General features: G+C 37.5%; 1 protein-coding gene across 1 annotated transcript; it reads right to left on the reverse strand.

Moving 5' to 3' along the window:
• Window positions 1-891: 891 nt before the first annotated feature.
• gdi2 (GDP dissociation inhibitor 2) lies at window positions 892-19,325 on the reverse strand. The gene is made up of 10 exons (XM_084711165.1): window positions 19,168-19,325; window positions 11,141-11,248; window positions 10,078-10,177; window positions 9,065-9,199; window positions 8,113-8,311; window positions 7,872-8,003; window positions 6,954-7,053; window positions 5,403-5,574; window positions 4,211-4,410; window positions 892-1,998 (listed from the first exon to the last, which is right to left on the reverse strand). The coding sequence occupies exons 1-10, from the start codon at window positions 19,210-19,212 to the stop codon at window positions 1,849-1,851; spliced, it is 1,341 nt and encodes a 446-aa protein (XP_084567291.1). The 5' UTR covers window positions 19,213-19,325; the 3' UTR covers window positions 892-1,848.
• Window positions 19,326-19,771: the final 446 nt, after the last annotated feature.

Raw genomic sequence — 19,771 nt, forward strand, 5'->3', positions numbered from 1 at the left:
CTCAAACTTTAGGAGTTTGTTAGAATTTTGTGACTTGCAGAAGAGAATTAAGGGTTTTGTAGTTTCAGGCGTCAGCTGCAGATACCATAGTCCTGTCAGGTTTTTGCTCATAGTGCTGGAGGTGCATCTGCAATTGAAGTGTCCTGTTGGGAGGCTGACATCGTTGCAATGCTTCAGTAAGTAGAAATCAGAAACCTTAGCTGTTGAGATATATGAAGCACATTTGTTGTTTCTAATCAGACATAATTACACTGGAACATCAGTTTTCATTTTTGAAAGAGTGAGGGTTTTTTCAATTATTTATAAAAAAAAAATTGTACATTATCTCACCTGTCACATGGTTATGTACCAAAAAAAAGTAATAATTTAACACAGATTTAAATTTTTAAATGACTTTAGTGATTTCACAATTATTTCATTGCTTCTTTGGAGTATATGATCAGAACTGCCTCCATAACAACAGTCTGGTCTACAGAAATAACAGACCTAAGATTGTCGTAGTTGGCCAATAAGGACCGAGTATTAAACAAATCCATGTAATAACATGGTGTAACAATGTAACACAAAACTTCCTTTTATAACGACAAATTCTATAGTTATAACAAAAGTTTCTTGTTATAATGTGACAAGTTTGTATTTTGTAATAATGTGAAAATAGTCATAACATGACAAATTCTGAAACACACTGTAACATGACAACTGATGTATTTTTCTTTACCCTGCACACTCCTGTAATAAATAACCAGCTATTTTATTGCGATCTGTCTAAAGTTCAGGGATGGTTCATCTTTGGTCTCAGAATGAGTCCAAAGCACTCAATGTGATTCACCAGTCACTGTTCACTGCACACACACTGAGTCTGAAATGTAAGAATTAATAATCAAACACAGCTTTGGTTTTTGACAAAGTTGTTTTTACTTTGCAGTATAGAAATCATTTGAGCCCGAGATGTGTATGTGTGTGTTTTTTTTTTTTTTTGAAGTTGTATACAACAGAGGATATCACAGGGCTCTCATCAATTCAATACTGCTGCAGTACACATTTGGTCCTTCTTAAGCAATTACAGTCAACCACAGCTCCGATTAATCTGCTGTTAATGCTCGGCTCATCCATCACTTTGCATAATACAGGAACTAATATATCTCCTCTGATGCGTTATAGTAAATCAAGCTGTTGAAAACAGGTTCAGGTGGTTTTATGCTGGACTACAGTCGGCCTTGTGGTGTGGCTTGGCTTACAGCGTGCGTCTGGCTGTGCTGGCGATGAGACAGAAAAAAAGACAAAAATATCAAGCCCGCACACTCTTTAATTGAACTAAATCTGACAATTTGCTGGGCCTGAATCAGTGAATCACATGATCTCATTCAGACACATAAAGCCAAGCCACTTCTCTCACCCTGACATGAAAAAATACCTGCAAACTAAAAAACTGTTGTATAGATATTATATAATATCTTCCGTACTCCTTTTATACAATGACAGAAAAATTGGACACCCCCCTCCCCCCAATACACACTGAGATACTATTGATTATGAATTATCATTTGATTTGGCATCTTTGGACTATGCAACATCTTCACACGATGAAGCAGAAGAATGTAGGGCTTCATTTAGTGCAACAACCATCTGAATGTGATGTGAAAAAGCATAGCTCCCCCCCGAACCCTATCCAACAATACTATATCATATCTCTCTATATATCATCAGCTTCCTCAGTGGGCAAACCGTATACTTGGGTAATCAGCTGGCCCACTGGTGTGTACATTTTTGTGTAGGATTTCTAGTTTAAGATTTCAGTTGTCGGCAGCGTTGTCTTTGATAACCGGGAGTGTTGCAGGCGCGTCGCCTCTACTCTGTGTCGCCGAAGGTGTCCTGCTGCTTGCGCTCCATCTCAGCAAAGTCAAACTCTGAGCCCATTATCCTCCGGTAGATGTCCTTGATGTCGTCGCAGGTGGTCTCGAAGTGAGTTGTGGCGTCATATGAACGCGAGATGAAAATCTAGAGAGGAAAATAAGCCTTTTATTCAAAGTATTCTTCTACTGCACATAAAGATTGACAGCCTAGAACAGATATTTTGATTCTTAAATTATGCCTTAAGTCAATAAAAAATATAAACTAATATTAAAATAGAAAAAGTTTACATACACACTATTATATCTGCAACAATTAATCAGTTAATCGATCACTGATCAACTACTAAATTAATCGTCAACTAGTCTAATAATCAATTAATCGGTTTTGTGCCATATTTTAAGTAAAAATAACATTTCTCTCATTCCAGCTTCTAAAATGTGGACATTTTCTGGTTTCTTCACTCCTCTCTGATAGTAAACTGAAAATCTTTGTGTTGTGGCCAAAAAAAGACATTTGAGGACGTCATCTTGGGCTTTGGAGACACTGATCAACATTTTCTACCATTTCCTGGACCAAACAACTTATCTATTAATCAAGAAAATAATTGACAGATTAATTAATAATGAAATGGGCAGCTGAAGCCTTCACACAATAATTATTCTCTATTGAACTGAATGCTTTTTTTCCTCCAGATGGAAGGAAACTGACGACAGAACTGTTTCCTGTGCAGAACATTTTGCTGACATAGCTTTCCCTGTAAACACACGTTGGCAGCAGAAAAGCACAGTGTTGCAGAAATGTCACATTCTTACAGCAAAATGTGAGGCAAATGAACCTGTAAGATTAAATTCCAATACACACAATGAAGATTGCAAATGGGATGAAAAATCTACAAAATCAAGATACAGTTTCTATCCCTGTTTCTGCAAAATGTTTGACACTCTGCTGTACAACACTGCTCTGCTGTGGGTTACATGCAGTAGTAGATATTTTGGGCATATTTTATTTAATTGCTTTTATATGACCAGTGCTGCACAATTAATTGTAGTATTATCAAAACACAAAAGTGCAACATCCAAAACAAAAATGCAACACCCGAATCGGAGAACCAGAACCAAATCACAACTTTTGAGGAAAAAAAAGTGTGAGAAAACAGCATTAATATGAGATATTGTAGTGCTGCAGAGATGCAGTTCTCCAGAACAAGTTTCAGCAAAAATAAAATAAATAAGCAATGCAAAAGTAGTCATTCACACTAATCATATCATGTTTCAATCAAAATAATTACAATATGTTTTTTTTTTACAGTACTGTCCTATCCTTTAATTGTTTTGTGCTGCTGCCATAAAACAGCTTCTTCATGTGTATTTATAATATCTTTTTGCCCATAAAAGAAAGCATTCCACAACTTAATTGATTTTATTGGTTTAGAGCTGCAATGATTAGTTAATTAATCAATTGAAAGCAAATTAGTTGCTTAGTTAAATGTTGTAATTTATGAGTCTTTGCGGTTTGGACTTGTGGTTGGACAAAGATATCTGAAGATGCCCCTTTGGCTTCTGGGAAATTGTAATGAACATTTTATAGACTACAAGATTTATCCATTAATCTTGGGAATAATGGGCAGATTCATAGATTCATAGAGGTCCAATGAATGAAGAATGTGGATGAAAAACCAGAGCTGTGCCACTGACTTTCTTTTTAGCTGTATGGGGCATTTTTATGCTTTTAGTATTAGAGGTTTCACAGGAGTGACATGTCAGGAAATTAAGGGAGCCAAATCTTATGGCTCCATTTATGAGAGTGGGTCAAAAGAACAGCTCATCATTCCTTTAAAACATTTAACACAAGAACATTTTTAAAAACAACTTGTTAAAATAATTATACTTATATGATATTACATTATACTAATACTTTCTTTTTCTTTTCTTTTTTTTGAGCATTGAGCACCACAAGCCAAGTTCCATTACATTCCATTATTTTTGATTTTAGGGTGAACTGTCCCTTTATAGTGTAAGAAATTAGTGATAATCTAAATTTATCTTGCTGACAATTCTCAGTCTTAGCTAATTTCACAGACTGTCCAGACAAGATGCTGCTCAGCACTGAAAGCTCCACAGGTCTTGATTAAAGTGACTACAATATCATTGTGAGTTACACCCGAATGGCTCAAACTCTGAGCAAGTATACAGCATGAGATGTTCACTTGGTCGTTTACGTGTCTCAAACAAGTTCTGGCTGCTCAAACGGTTCAAAGAAGAATAATGAACAATGGCCAGTTATGCGAAATGCACCTGATGTGATGTAAATGCATTAAAACAAGCAAGAAAAGCGGTATGGTCCTTTATGTTCATACCTGGCTGTCAGTGCCCATGTCACTGGGTTCGTACATGTCACTAATGCTGACAAACTTCTGCTCGATGGGCACCAGTAGGTCCAGGGCCGGTTTGATCTCACCCTCGGGGTCGTTTGTTTCCACCGTGGTGCTGACGATGGCGATGTACGCACCATCTGCTGCCACGTTGTGAGCAAAGGAGATCATACAGACGTAGATGTCTGGAAACAGAAAAGGTTAAATTAATGTCTGGTTGTTTTGCCTGTGGAAATGTTAAAACGCACTATTTAACGATAACTGTCTCACTGGCAGAAGTGACAAAAGAACACATTCTTTACTCAAATAGAAGTGCAGATACTTGTGTCAAAAAAGACTGGTAAATGTAGAACTACTGATTCAACTTCTTAACTCAAGTCTTGTTTTTCTTGCTACCTATTTTGTTTGGCTTGTTACGTTTTACATTGTTTTTAGTCTTGTTCCGTCTCTTATGTTGTTTTTCTTTTTTGCTACGTCTTTTTTTCTCGTAACATCTTTTACCTTGATTTTTGTCTTGGTACGTCTTATTTGTCTTGCTACATCCTTTTTTGTCTTTTAAATAGTTTTTTCATCTTGCTACATCTTTTTATCCTATAACCTCTTTTATACTGTTTTTTGTATTGGTACATCTTATTTGCCTTATGTCTTTTTTGTTGTTTCTCATCTTGTTATGTCTTTTTTGTATCATTACGTCACTTATCTTTCATGCTGTTTTTCATCTTTCTACATCTTTTCTGTCTTGTTACATCTTTCACACTGTCTGATATCTTCTTAGGTCTGTTGTGCTTGATATGCCTTGATGGATATGCCAAGGAATCGTCTTTTCTATGTGATATTGTTGTATGCATTTAGGTTAAAATCAAAGTAAGAAAGTAATCAAAAATTCCCCTCAAATGCATTCAAAGTAAAGTAATGAGCCTGGTTTGAAAATGTAAGGAGTAGAAAGTACAGATAATTCTGTTCAAATGTAGGTAAAAAGTCAAGTAAAAGTAAGAGGTTGTCAGAAAAATTCTAAACTCTAATTAAGTACAGTAATTAAGTATTTTTAAGTAGTTATTTCTCACCTAGGCTCGGTGGTTGTTAGACAGACCTTTCTTCTTCAAAATGTATTTTACAGAAGATAATAAAGAAATGAAATTTTAGAAAGTCTAAGGCTGCTCATTTCATGTGTGCTCACCGTGCTTCCTGTTGACCTGACTCTGGGGGATGATGATCTGGCATGAGTTGACGTTGTTTGTGTTGGCGATGGGGTGTTTCAAGATGCAGATGGCTCTGATCACCTGGCCCACTTTTTTGGTGCGGTCCATAATATAGCTGGGGTCACAAATCAGCTGTTTGCACCTGGCGATCTGTGGAGGGCAAGTACAGCCAAAGATCAGAGCTCACTAGTACAAACAGACCATTTGGACTTTTTTCCCTTTCTCATCTGATAAAACAGGGGTATGCATGCACATCCAAAACAGACTTGTGGCAGATGCTGAACCAAAGGTGAGCTACTATCAATTCTTAATGGGTTAGGACAGGACTTTTAAAACTAGTGGCTAGTAGCTGGATATGGCCCTTTTGAATTGTTCTATGACCCCAATGAGGCTGCCCAAATCAGGTTAATGTATGTGATATTTAGGGCTGTGCCAAATGATTCAAAACTTTGCTCGTTCCCATGGTAACAGACAGCTAAATTAGTATTAGCCCTGTACAGCCTGACAGATGGAATAATTGTTTTGCTTTTTAAATGAAGTGTTTATTGGACCTTTTGACAAAATCTGTATCATTTACATACATGATATATTGTCAGACTTTTATGAAAATTCATTGATAACAATGTTATTTTAGAATCAATATCAAGTACTCTTAATTGCTTTTAGAAAATCTGGCACATTTCAATTGGTTTGGTCTTTTTTCCCTCAAACAGAAACCTTTTTGTTCAGCAAAATGGCTCGATCAGTGTTAACTGAATTGGTCAGTGAAACACAATTGTGACGGCCCAGGAACTGTTTTAGTGAAAACCAACTGAAGCAACAATTATTAGCTCACTTGCTCCTACTTGTCTGCAACACACAAGTGATTATGAGTGTGTTCTGTATGTAAAAAATACCAAATTTTCCAATCTATTTTTTTTTTTTAAGATGACATTTCAGCCTTAAATGAGTTTGTTTTGGAGTATATTTGTGATGGTGGTGGAATAGCAAAGATTTTCCTGCCAAAACCATGTGATTCACTACATGAAAGCAGCCATGTTGGATTTTCCACTCACACGCAAGCTGCTGCCTGCAATGAACTGACAATCCACCAGAGGGCAGAAGACATAGCTCAGACTGCAAATAACAGATTTTTTTTTATATTTCAGGAAATTATTGATCATATTGATGATGTAGAGGTCTCAGAAACTCATGTATCAAATATGATGCAAATGGCAGTACAGCGTTAAAGACATCTGAACCACAGTCTGTATTATCAGAACAAGCTTTAAATGTCCCCCTCAAAGCTGGAAGTTTATTATGAGAATTGCCAATGCCAAAGTGACAAGTAATTGTTTACCTTGCCAGATCCAACAAGTATGATCAGTGGATACACAATGTAGCAACTAATCTGACAAATTATTCTTTGTGGCCCTAGAACTTCCAGTGATTTTTATTTAGCCCACATGTTCTTGAAGTTGAGTAACCCTGAGTTAGGGTTATCACACTCAAGGGGCTTTATGAATCTGACATGTGAGAAAGATGCTCACCTCTCCCTCAGACTTGACTCCCACCACCTTCCCATTCTCCATCACAATCTCTTCGATGGGCTTGTTCAACATGTACGTCCCACCATAGATGGCACTCAACCTGGATTGGAAACACAATGTGAGGTGTTATTTCCTGTTTTCAGATGATGCAAGCTGAGTGACTGCTAGTGACCCACATAGGACTATACAATATTAAAGTGACATAAAATAATGTATAACACAGAATTCATAAGCTGGTTATAAATACTGTTAACAGATTCTGGTCAACAGCAGTGAGTTTAAGTGCCATTATTTCCTCTGATTGTTTTTTGGGCCATCTTTTTTCTATAGTTAATTTTTTTGCTCTCTTACTTTGATTGTTTTTCTGTTAGGCACAAGTTATGAAAATATCCATAATCAATGCCCAGATACATGTGTAAAAAAGGCTGGAACAAGTAGAAGTGCTGTTTCAACTTCTTTAATTGAAGTAAGAAGTGAAAAAGCACAGGCTCTGAAATGTACTTAAAGAATGCAAGTAAAAAGTGGCCCTCTGAAGGACATTTCTATCAAATGTTTCTGTGCAAAGCTAATTGAACTTCATCTTTACTCTGAAGTCTAGTCTCCCACTGTCTGTTTTGTCTTTTACATCATTTTTCATCTTTAAATTGGTCATGGGACAGCGGCCCATAATGAGGCAAAATAAAAACAATAATTCACCTCAAATGCATTAAAACTTATAGTAACAGTTCTGCTTTGAAAATGTGATGAGTAGAAAGTACAAATATTTGTGTTAACATGTAGGGGAGTAAAAGTAAAAGAAAAAAAGAAAAAAGATACTCAAGTACAGACTTACCAAAACAAAAAATAACGTCAAACATAACATAAAAAAACATAACAGGGCGTAAGAAACTTAACAAGACAAAAAGGACAACACAGTACCTGGCAAACCCTTGTGGCAGTTCTCCCAGGCCGTACAGTGGGTAGAGGTATGGGCTTTTGCCATATCTGGCCAGAGACTCACTGTAAAGTTTTATCCTGTTTATCGTTTCAATGCAAGGTTGATCCAGGTAACTGTGGGGATAGAGATGGAGACCACTTAAAAGTCTGTTCATGGTATCACAATTGCATGCAAGGGGTATTTTATGAAATAACTGATCAAACAAGTGCAAAAACCACTGACTCATCTGTGCGGTAGAGGGCGAGGGAGTGGCCAGTGAAGGCCTGGACTTCTGGGCCCAGGCTATACTTGTCATAAACTTGCTTCATGGTTGTCTTTTGGGGGTCGACACCGTCCATGGTTTTGGGGTCGTTCTCATCAAAGTTGGCGATGAAGACCAGCAACTTTCTGAAGCGCCGTTTCTCAAAAAGCCCCATCAAACCTTTAAGGGAGCAAGGATTTAGACTTTGCGTGGATCCATGTCAAAAGCAAGGCAGAATGAGTGAAAAGCAAGCTTCACAATATCAATGCTACATGAAACCAGCAGCCAACAGTGTTGGAGGGATAGTTCAGAATATTTAAAGTGGGGACATATGTAAGGCCATGTATTGACAAGAATCTGGCAATAGAATACTCACCAGATACAAGACAGAGTAATCAATACAGTTATTGATAGGAAATCAGCAACTGTTAGACTTTTACACATGCATTTCCTCTAATCTGTGGAAACATACAGCACACATGTTTTTGTTGTTTGTTGAGGAAGAGACAGCAATATCTGGCCTATATAATGGTGGCTGCCTGTCAGAAATGACATCTTACAGGCGTGAAAATATTCTGAATACAGTGTACACTTGTTGAGGTGGCTAAAATATGTTTTGCTGCTGACCATGTCCACTGATACAGTACACTGCTTAGCATCCATGTCTGCTTTTCCAAACTGGGGTGTGTCAACTACCATCTACTGTAGGTAACACTGAGTATGGATAAATTAAACGTGTAAGGGTTATTAAAGCCAAACATTTCTAATTAAAAACAAGCCTAAAAGAGATCAGACATTTTTTTCTAAGTGGATCTATAGAAAAACACAAATGCAACCTATAAATCAAAACATGTCCTCTATGGTTTCAAACTGTCCACATATTTAATTATACAACCTGTTCAGTCATTTTCACTGCATCCTCCAACAACTTACTAGATGACAGAGCCTCAGCCTCAGTCGAGGGGACTTTATGTATTTTGCCCCCCTTGTACACAAAGCTGCCCTCGACCACTTTGAAATCCAGGTAACGAGTCACCTGTGTGATCAGCAGCATGCGGACCAACTGGCCTGAGAGGAGATGAAAACATCAGTGTTACTTCCACCTCATTCATGAAAACATTTAACAAATATCAACATCCCTGTCCTTTTAGCCCCTTCTTTGAAGGTTTTCCATGCTAGTGCTTCTTGTGGGTCCTGCTTCCACTTAAAGGGACTGTTTTCTTTTTCTTAAAATTGAGATTTTGTTCTGGTTCTGTGATTTGGATATTGCACTTGGCCATACTGCGATTTCATTGCAATTGTGTCAAGATAATCCACACTCCTTGTTGTGTGCAATTTCATTTTGGTACTTTCTTTTCTGCAGTAGAATCTACCAGAACTACTTTCTTTTCAACTAGAACTACTTTCTTTCAACTAGAAAGAAAGTAGTTCCTCCATGAAGCTGCTCACAACAAGGTCCGTGGATTACCTTGACTAACTGGATCATGATTTCTGGAAAAGAAACTGGTTTAGAATTTTTCAAAAGTATTTTTTGGTGCTTTGAGCACCACACACTGGGTGTCATTTAGTTCCATTATATTGGAGATAAAGCAGACATCTATATGGCTGATATCTCAAAAACTCTACAACTCACAGCAAAATTATCTAGATGGATAAATAACACTACATGCCAGGGAAAAAAATATGTATTTTGGATTCTGGGGTGAACTGTCACTTAGCTAAATATTAAACATTGTTCGAACCACTATACGCCTTTGACAGAAGGCAAAATGTTCCACATACAGCATTCATCAAAGACTCTACTAAGAAATATGATAATAATAAAAGTGAACAAAGAGACATGTTGCAAATATTTGGTTGACACAATGCATGGACTCTGCACCTAAAGGTCAGAAGTTAAAGTCAAGAGCTTAAGCAGCATGTGATACACAGATACACAAGTTTACCGTTGGCCATAAGGAATTTAGGGATGAGGTCCACGTTCCAATCCCGGCTTCTTCCCATTGAGTCAGGGGGAGGGGGAGGAATGTTGAAGTGCTTGTAGAGCTGTGGGCAGACACAGAACGAGACTTCACTCACAACCTTCAGCCAACAACTTACACTTAGATCTGGGGAGCATTTCAGAAAGCAAGGTTAACATTAAAAGGGAAACAACTGCTTTTACACAACAAAATCTGTTTATGGATGTGGATACTGCTGCACTCGATTCCCTACACATGTTAATTAACACTAGCTAGCAAGTTTTGTTTGCTTGTCTCTTAACAACGGCTGAAGAAAACACAAGCACCTCTGGATATACAGTCAGTCACTCTCCAGGACAGCTCACATGAAAAACTCCTCTTTGCTCATAGGAATGACTAGATGCCTTAATCCGATACGATCCATTAGCCCAAACTATCACATAAATTGCTTAGCTAAACTTTGAGCTATATGCAATAAAGAGAGAAGTATCACAAGTAACAGACAAAATTTATTTTAAATGTTTGAATGGTGCTGACTAATAAAAAATGCTGCAAAAAAATCTGCGTGAGAAAGTTTAAATAAGATGAAGTAACGGTGTTGCATAACTGAGTCATGTTGTGGGCTTCCTTTAGGGGAGTGGAATTTTTGTTTCACAGTTTGAGCATGATGTTTTCAGGTTAGGTTAAGTGTATCCAATAACAGGTAATAATACAAAAAGGTATTAACAGCTTAGTTGTTTAACAGAGGGGGGAAATAATGGTATCGGATTGGTATCGGTAGATGTTCAAGGTTGCAGTATCTGTGAAACGGGTATTCAACTCCTATAAGAAAAAAATCCACAAGCCACAACGTGACTCAGTTGTGCAATACTGCTGCTTCTTTTTAATTCCCATTACAGCTTTACCTGTTCCCATACTTCAATAAGATGTTTTAATTGATCACAGTTCTACACCGTGTGCAGTTCTTGTTTACTTATGTCCACTTTCCAACCAATATGACCTCCACAGAGTCACAAAGTCGAGGCAGTAGGGTCTAAGATCAACTTACATCTTCCAGAGGCGTGATGGAGGCACTCTCAGCTCCGTAGTAGCAGTTGCGGTCCATGTGCAGAACCTTCTTCCCCTTCACTGACATGATGCCTGATAAGATGCATTCCTGTTGGAGGAAAAGAAAACAACAGAAAAGGAATTAGACCAAGATCAACAGGATGCTTGAAAAATCCAGACAGTGCGAGCCTGTTTTCATCATACTGTTCTACCCTGTTCTCAGCTTGTATCAACACACAATCATCTTTGGATTCTAAGGCAGATGTTCTCAACAGTCCATGTTTTGTTCATCCACTTTTATTTCACAAGTGGAATCACTCCGTGCTGCACATACATGGACAAATGTGGCTGCAGTCTGACATGGCTACGGCTTTTCGTCCTCTGATCTGTGGGGCTAACATTGTTTTGACTGCATGCTGGTCCAGCTGTAGGAACTACTGCAGACTACAGGATTCACATACATGGCTTATTATACAATCAGCGGTTTTGTTTTCAATGCCTGCAATATTGTGATATAATGAGAATTTTTTGTTTTTTATGTTTGACACAAGTTTTTTTGTTGTTACCATGACCCAATGAAGGTGTTGTAGTCAGCAACAATCTAACCAATAAATGTATTATTCCAATTCTTGGATTCTTAAAGGCAATTTGGAGATCATACACCTGAACACAACTATGATCAGGTGTTTATGGCATTCTGTAACACATACAGCCAACCAAACCAATAACTACCATAGGGAAAGCCTACAAGATCTACTTATACCACCACAGGTTTGCAAGAATTTCAGGTAAAACGTGGTGACAAACCATGAACACAAACATTTTGATTGAGGTTACACACGACAATATATAAATATTATACTGACACGATGTTATGAGACTAGATACAGGGTTAGATTTTGAAACTTTTACACAGTGATACAGCTTAAGTGTTGTCTTTCCTGGTTTTCAAGGCTGCATTACAGTGATGTCACTTTCTGAAAAAGCTGCATGATTATGACAAAAACTATCAGCGTCATTCTTTTGACTACAATTATTCATTGATTTTAGGACAAAATATTTTTATTGTACTTTCACCAGTCAAACAGTACTAATTTCAGTCCATGTTGTGCTACATTACTGCTAATGTACAAATCTGTGCATTAAAAATCTGACTGGTCCTTATTCACAGTGCAGCTCCTAGAAGCAAAGTTTAAATACAATTGTGGCAAAAGTTTTTGCCTAAAACTAAAATCAGAACACCAACTTCACTTCCACGCTGTGCAGCATTTTTCACTTTGACGCACTGTTCTGAGTCACTGTTACTGATGTCTAAGTTTATGTTGGACAAGGACGGGGATTCAGTGAGACATTTTCCTTCTTGGCCTTCATGCATTCATCATACAGCCAGGTGGTGTTTTTTCAGGTGGTTGAAACAGCTACTTGTCTTGCTTTGTAGTGCGAACACAAGTCTCATGCCCAACATCCAAAATACTTTCCTGTTCAAGGGAAAAACACTTTGCCTTCTGCTCCAGACATTTGACTTTCACTTTGCCTGTCTGCTCTCTGTTGGATATTTCTCTTCTACTCTGGACTGCAGCCACAACATCCAAGAGAGGTTGCAGAATTGCACACTGTTAGTTCACAAAGTGTTTGATCTGATGTACACTGGACTTTTCTGAGTCATTTTATACATCAATATCACAGTTGATCATGTTCATTTAATTGTGGGAAGTCAAAATAATGATGATTAATATTCAATTAACTGTGTAGCCTCATTTTCTGAATTGTTTTACTATTTGCTTATCCCACCTATCCATTACATACTGTATATTCATTACATATCCATATTACTTACATGCGTGTTAGTTATTATTTAAAAACACCAACAGCCATCTCTATAATATTGTCACAATATCAATAAATGCAAAAAATACTGTGATATTTGATTCTGTCCATATTGCCAAGCCCTACGGTCAATATGAATTGATAAATACCTGATATTTTCCTGAGTCCTGGTAAACCATGGGTTTGGACACAAAACCCCGAAGGGACAACGTATTTATTTTTATATACACGAGTCTGACAGAACCAAGACTATAACCAGACACTGGTGTATGCAGGAATTCAGTTCTGTCACACCCAAGACCAACATCATGTCTGACATTCTTCTCTGAAGCCTGGAAGAAGATTCTAACTTTCACAGGGCTTTCAGTCTCAGAAGCTCGGTAATGATGAGGGGAAATGTGCATGTTTGCCATGTGAGTCTGGAATTCCCAGAGACCAAAAGCCTTAATACGATTACAGCAGTGGGTCTGTAGATGCAAGAAAATGCTGTGTGCATCATGTGACTACGTGGACTTTACTCTACTACTGAATGACAGCTTACACTCCGGGTGTATGTGGTACAACTGGTTCCTCACATGACCAAAAACAGCAATGCATCATAACTTTGCCTGCGTGATGTCACCTACACTGCACAGACTGTGGCCTGTAATCAAACAGAAAGTGACAGAGTGTGTACCATTTCTTTCATTACATCTGAATACATTAGTATGACTATTTTATTACAAAATGGAAAATGAGGGCTCACTCATAACTGTTAACACAACCTGCCAGCTGTCCTACTTAAGAGAACACAAACACTGACAGATGACTACAGTCAACATACAGTACACCTCTCTCATTTTAACCCAACCCATACTGTCATGCTTACATGTCTCTGTATTCATCTGATGTCTTTCTATATATTAACAGTGAAACACAGATTTGTCATTTTTACAAATACTGTTTTTTCTTCAATACACCTCAACTATGGTTACAGGAAATGCTACATCTAAAGATTATTTTTAGTAACAATTACTCTATCACTTATTTTTCCGCTAATCAATTGCAGAACTGCAACCATTAATCAATTAATCGATTATTGAATGAATTGCCAACTATTGTGATAATTGATTAATTGGCTTATGTTATTTTTCAAGACAAAAAAGTCAAAATTCTTAGATTTCAATGCTGATTTAGTTGGTGAATATTTTCTGGTTTCTTTACTCTTCTCTGACAATAAACTGAATATCTTTGGGCTGTGAGTAAAACAAAACATTTGAGGACATCATCTTAGGTTCTGGCAAACCTTGATAGACATTCTTCACCATTTTCAGTCATTTTCAAAACAAACAACTATTAACTGAATAATCAAGAAAATAGTTAACCGATAGTTGCAGCCCAAATTTACAGAATAAAGCAATCGCCTCTGATACAGTGTACCCCATTCTCCCTTCAATACCAGTCACGTTCTGAAACCTAACTTAACACAACATATTACTGGCTAAGACAGCCATGTATTTTAGATTTTTATGTGCCTGAAATAATGTAGTTTTCTTTGTTTTGATATCATATGTTATATATATATCCCATCGGCCATCTTGCTTTCCAAATGTCGGCATTGACCTTTTAAAAAATCCAAATCATGCGATCACTAGGGTGCATGTGAGTAGTGACACTGAAAACGTTACAAATGTTAGGTTTATTTGACATTTGGTCAACCTAAATTTGTCCCCTCCAAAACCTCAGTCACATAACTACTCCTCCACATCCTGCAACATCCACACTAGCTTCTGCATAGGTGCTCTCCCAAAATAAACCGTAACCCCCAGTGAAATATGATCATGTAGTCTATTTGTAAATGTCTGGGTTTCATCTACACTATGATCTTGCAGTGCCATTTACTCGAAGGACAGTCAGTCAGGCTACAAATAAATCTCAGTTCTGATGTGTCACTGTCGCTCCTCTCAGGTGACATGTGATTGGAGACGACCTGCTGCCACTAATATAAATGCAGGCTTTGACAGAGAGCCGGAGGCAGCCTAGTCATCACTACTTCTGCCAGATAGTAGTGGCCATGCTGACAGAGAGGAAAACACATTGATCCAGCGTACAGTCAGGCAGAAAATTAAGCCAGTATAAAACACTGGGACCAGAGGCAAAGTCCCAGCTCAATTTTTAGCACAGAGGCCCCATAAAAATCTGAGAGAGGGTGAGAGGTAGCAAGGTCCAACACACAAGGCAAGAGCTGGACGGGTCTTACTTCATCACTTGACAGAACATCACAATCAGAGCATGACGATAGCTAGCGTTGATTTTACTACGCCGAAAATTTCAAGTCACAAGAATTTGGTTTTTAGCTTTAATCCAGTGGGCTGGTGGGCTTGACAGAGCTGAGAAATAACAGAAAATCACCACTGTGAAGGTTTTATCAGGGGAAACTAACTATAGAGCTGAAAAATAAATCAATGAATCGTTCAACAGTCATTTATCAGGCAAAAATGGAAAGCATTCTCCTTGTCCAGATTCTCTGGTGTAAAGATGCGCTGCTCGACTCTTATTTTCTAAACTTATAAACTGAGTTTCTTTAGGTTTTAGACTGTTGATTGGACCAAATAAGACGTGTGAAGACATCAGCTTGGGCTTTAGAAAATTGTGACAAGCATTTTTCGCCACATTCTTATGTTCAAAAACAAAACAATTAAATTATTTTTAAAATTAACAGATTAACCAATAATTAATAATAGTTTCACTCCTAATTATGATCAATTACTGCATCTGTATACTACAGTATATAGTGAAAAACTACACTGTAGTTTACTGTACTGCAATTTTTACTTCACTACATTCCTCTCTTTGTTACACAGCAGATTAAAGTTCTACATTCAAAACATGTGATGAGCTTATAAAATTAGACAGGAATGTGCTGCCTTCAGGGGATGTTAGAACATTATAACTACCATTTCTAACAGTATTTGGTTAATATAGTAAGTTAGTAATGAAAGCTTGTTATACCGTGCGATTTTAGTGATTTGTTTGATCATAAAATACACGTGCTACCCTGTCTCATTCATTATATTGTGAGTGAAGGCAAGCATTGTGTCCATTTCCTTTCCTTTAACACCACTTCCTCTTTTAAAGAGCACACAGATAGCACTAACTGTATACTTCCTTAAACTTCTATTACTGGAGAACGCAAGACTAATCGAATTCAGGAGTTTACTTTATGAATGTCCATGTATTTAACTAAGATATTTTATTATGGAGTTATGTGCAAATTATTTTATTGATAGCATTAAAAAGAAACTGCAAAAAAAAGAAAAAGAAAAAAGGAATCACAATATATAATACAAAAATATTATTTTTTGACCAAAAAAATAGTCAGTCAGAAAACAGTCCATAAAATTAAATTGCTTTACTCAAATAACTATATGAAAACATCCAGAAATCTTAGACAATGTGTAGTCTCATATCACCATATCAAATTAATATTGTTACACTGACCAACGCTACTCTAAAGAAAAAAAAGTGGATATATCGGACTGAGAAATCTAACAAAATGAGTTTGAAGATATCGACAAATTAGCAAAAATCCAAGATTGCGCATCCCTAGCTGGAAACAGACGTTTCCCATTTTTATTTTAAAACTGCCTTCATAATTAACGGATTATTAAAGTAGTGCCAAATCAGATTTCAGTGTTAATGTTTTTTTTTAGTCTACTTGCACAAAGTTGATTTTTACATGTCCCTTCTTATAGCTTCTTAGTAGTTATCAAATAACAACAATGACCAAAGTTGATTTTCATGTTTAATCTAAGGGTGCAAGGTCTATCAGAAAATAGTAAAAAAAAAAATGCCCATCCTATCACCTAGTCCAAGGTGATGTCTTTAAATGTCTCCTTTGGTTGGTCAAAAATTCAAAGATATTCAGTCTAATATAGTAAACTGAGAAAAGCGTGAAGGAGCTGAAAAACAGCCTTTTGTGTCATCTTTGCCTGGTGAGTTGCTAGATTTTGTAGCCCAACATAGCAGGATAATGGGTAATCCTTATTGTTGAGTCATGCAAATACTTTTCTATTGATTGACTATTCAAATGACAGACATTGTTTCAGCTCTATTTTAACTAAGTGCAGCTATTTATTATTTATTTTTTTAATCAAAATTTAAGTTTTGAATGGAGATTTTTTTTATTTGAGATATTTTACCTGAGCACTGGAGATTTTGCAGCAATAACTGCTGATGTAAAACCAACAGAGCAACCTCTGTGTATTCCTAAACCCACAAAAACTCCTCGACCACTGAAGAGCCGCCGTATTCACTTCTCTCGTCTTCAGGCAACAAGCTGCTTACTTGGGATCACTGAGAGTATCATAATGTGAACCAGACTGTGTTTAGGTACAGTTTGATATCTTGTGCCAAGCCACTCCCCTCCTGTGTCATTAGTAGTGGACAGATGGGAAACCCCATCCCCCAACAATTTAAGCCCTAAAAAAAAAATTCAAGAGGACTACAAACAAATGCCAAATTAATCATTCTCATTCTAGATGTACAGTAAAACTCTAAAAATTACACAAAAAACTGACTTAAGTCAATAAATAGGGAATAAATCAGAGGGAATTTTCTTAGATGGCATGGCATATAATGTGAATAAAATCACTGACTACTATTTTGATTGTAGGCCTATCAGAGTTAGTTGCCATGGCAGTGCTAGTGTTAGTGTGTAGCGTAAAAGGAGAAGCTGTCATAGATACAGAGGTGAAGTCACTGATTTGAATAACAGAACTACAATCGTGTAAAACTACACTATGCAGCGGCCTGCACTGCTTTTTAGGTTGGCTGGCAGTCAGAATAGCTTGGCCTTAACTGAGCTCACAGAGTACTTACAGTGAGTGTACTTTCAGTTCCTCTGTCTTGTGGAACCACACCCAATTGTGAGCTAAATCAACACCCTGCCCACCAACACCACACCAATCTCCTCTCTGCTCAGCTGCCTACTACTTCCACCTGCTCTGCAAAACACTTTGAGTCAGTGTTAGTTGCTATAGTGAAATATCAAACTGCAAAAACTCCACAAGGCTGTCAGAATTAAAACTGTGTACTAAGATTGTTTAGATTAAGATAAGTTAAACTGCAATGAATTTAGTGCATTGGGCTTGAAAGAAACTGACAACTAGACTGCAATAAAGTCATCAGTTATTTCCTTGTCATGCTTCAGCCATGCAAAATTGACAGCAGGTCAGAAGGCCTGTCAGAAGTGTAATTTTATTAAGCCATAGCATGGTTAATGCTATCAAAGTTCACTCATGGGTAAACAAATCCTACACATACAGGAATAGCTCATAAACTGCCACCTCACATTATGCTGGATCAGCTTTTTTGGACTAGTATGCAAGTTAAAGGAGAAGGAAGTTAAAGTTCAAGTTTATTACTCTATTGCTAAAGTTTCTGTTAGACGATCAAAAGCAATCCTGCCTTTCTTTTCCCCAAATGTCTTCTCAGCCATTAAAAGTGCTGAGACTTGCTTAACCTTGCGACAAGTAGCTTTACTAAGCTTGTAGTGGACTTCACTTGACTCCGCCGCACGGACAGATACAGGACGGAAACTTGAATACAGTTTCAGTTAGTAAAGTTAGCTGCTTGCAGTTTTTAACCTAATACTTTCATCAGATATCTTAAGTTAAGTGACACTTTCTTAGCTGAGAATGAGATAAAGTCAACAGCCAAGTTAACAGGCACCGTGAATGTAAGATTAATCAGTGAAGCTGACACGTCGTTATTCTGTTGTTTGCAGGCTAATTACTTAGCTTAACTTAGGACGGCTAACGTTAGCAGCCTAATCATCCGCGTATAATCTTATCTTGACTAAGAAAAGCTGTCGAACCGGCGCCCAACTTCCAAATAACGGGTAATGCAACTTGACACAAGGCATTAAAAGTCGACAGAAAACGTACAAACCACAGCAACATACTAACTCAGAGTATGGACATAACTTGTGTGAGTTAACCGATAGGTCATGTTAATCTTTCAGAGAGTACAGTGCTAACAGTTAGCTGTAGCTACTTTGCTCACAGTTTCCATTAGCTAACAGGTAGTTAGCGGCTAAGCTAGCTACTTAGCGCTCGCGCTGCTGATTAGGCCCCGCTAGCTGAAAGCCGAACTGTCAAGTGCTAACAGGTTGCAAACTCGTTTCCACGCTGTGGAGCGCGTTGTTCAACTCTTTCTCACCGTCAGCCCGGTGCCCAGGACGATAACGTCGTACTCTTCATTCATTTTTCCAAATCTTTACTCCTCTGCAGCGTAATAACGGGAAAGAAGAAAATGGAGATCAGCAGGGCTGGATGTGAGAAGGGGCTGCGGTTCAGCGTCAGGCGCCTCGGGGGCGTGGCTTCTCAGCTGTCAATCACACGGAGGAGGCGGTCTAAGTGACTGAAAAACTAGAACCTGAGGGGAAACAGTCTTATTATTTTAATAAGGGCTGTCAAAATACAGAGAAACCAGTTCCAGCTGACATATTGACATTTTTTGAAAATGTGAGGAGTAGACAGTACAGATATTTGTGCTAAAATGTAGGGAGTAAAATTAAAAAGTTTCTCAGAAAAAGAAATACTCAAGTACAGATCCCTGATAAATCTACTTCAGCACAGTGATGAAGAATTTTACTCCCCACCTTTGGCATTAATGTTAGTTGGTTCAGGAAATAAAGAGAAATTAATGAACTTGTGGCTTTATAAATAAGACTTTTTAAGTTGATTGCAATTCTTTTTTTATTTTGTCAAGTCTAAACTAATCAAATTTGTGACTCAAGTCTGACTCAAAGTCAAAAGTCATC

The sequence above is a fragment of the Lutjanus erythropterus genome, chromosome 22, assembly GCF_056507025.1.
Source record: "Lutjanus erythropterus isolate fLutEry1 chromosome 22, fLutEry1.hap2, whole genome shotgun sequence".
NCBI lineage: Eukaryota > Metazoa > Chordata > Actinopteri > Lutjaniformes > Lutjanidae > Lutjanus > Lutjanus erythropterus.

Coding starts and splice junctions, on each gene's coding strand:
- gdi2 (XM_084711165.1), bottom strand. CDS start 19,212: ATGAATGAAGAGTACGACGTTATCGTCCTGGGCACCGGGCTGACG. Junction 10,178..11,140: donor CCATCACGCCTCTGGAAGAT/GTAAGTTGATCT, acceptor GTCTGCCCACAG/CTCTACAAGCACTTCAACAT. Junction 4,411..5,402: donor TCAGGTCAACAGGAAGCACG/GTGAGCACACAT, acceptor TTCTGTTTCCAG/ACATCTACGTCTGTATGATC.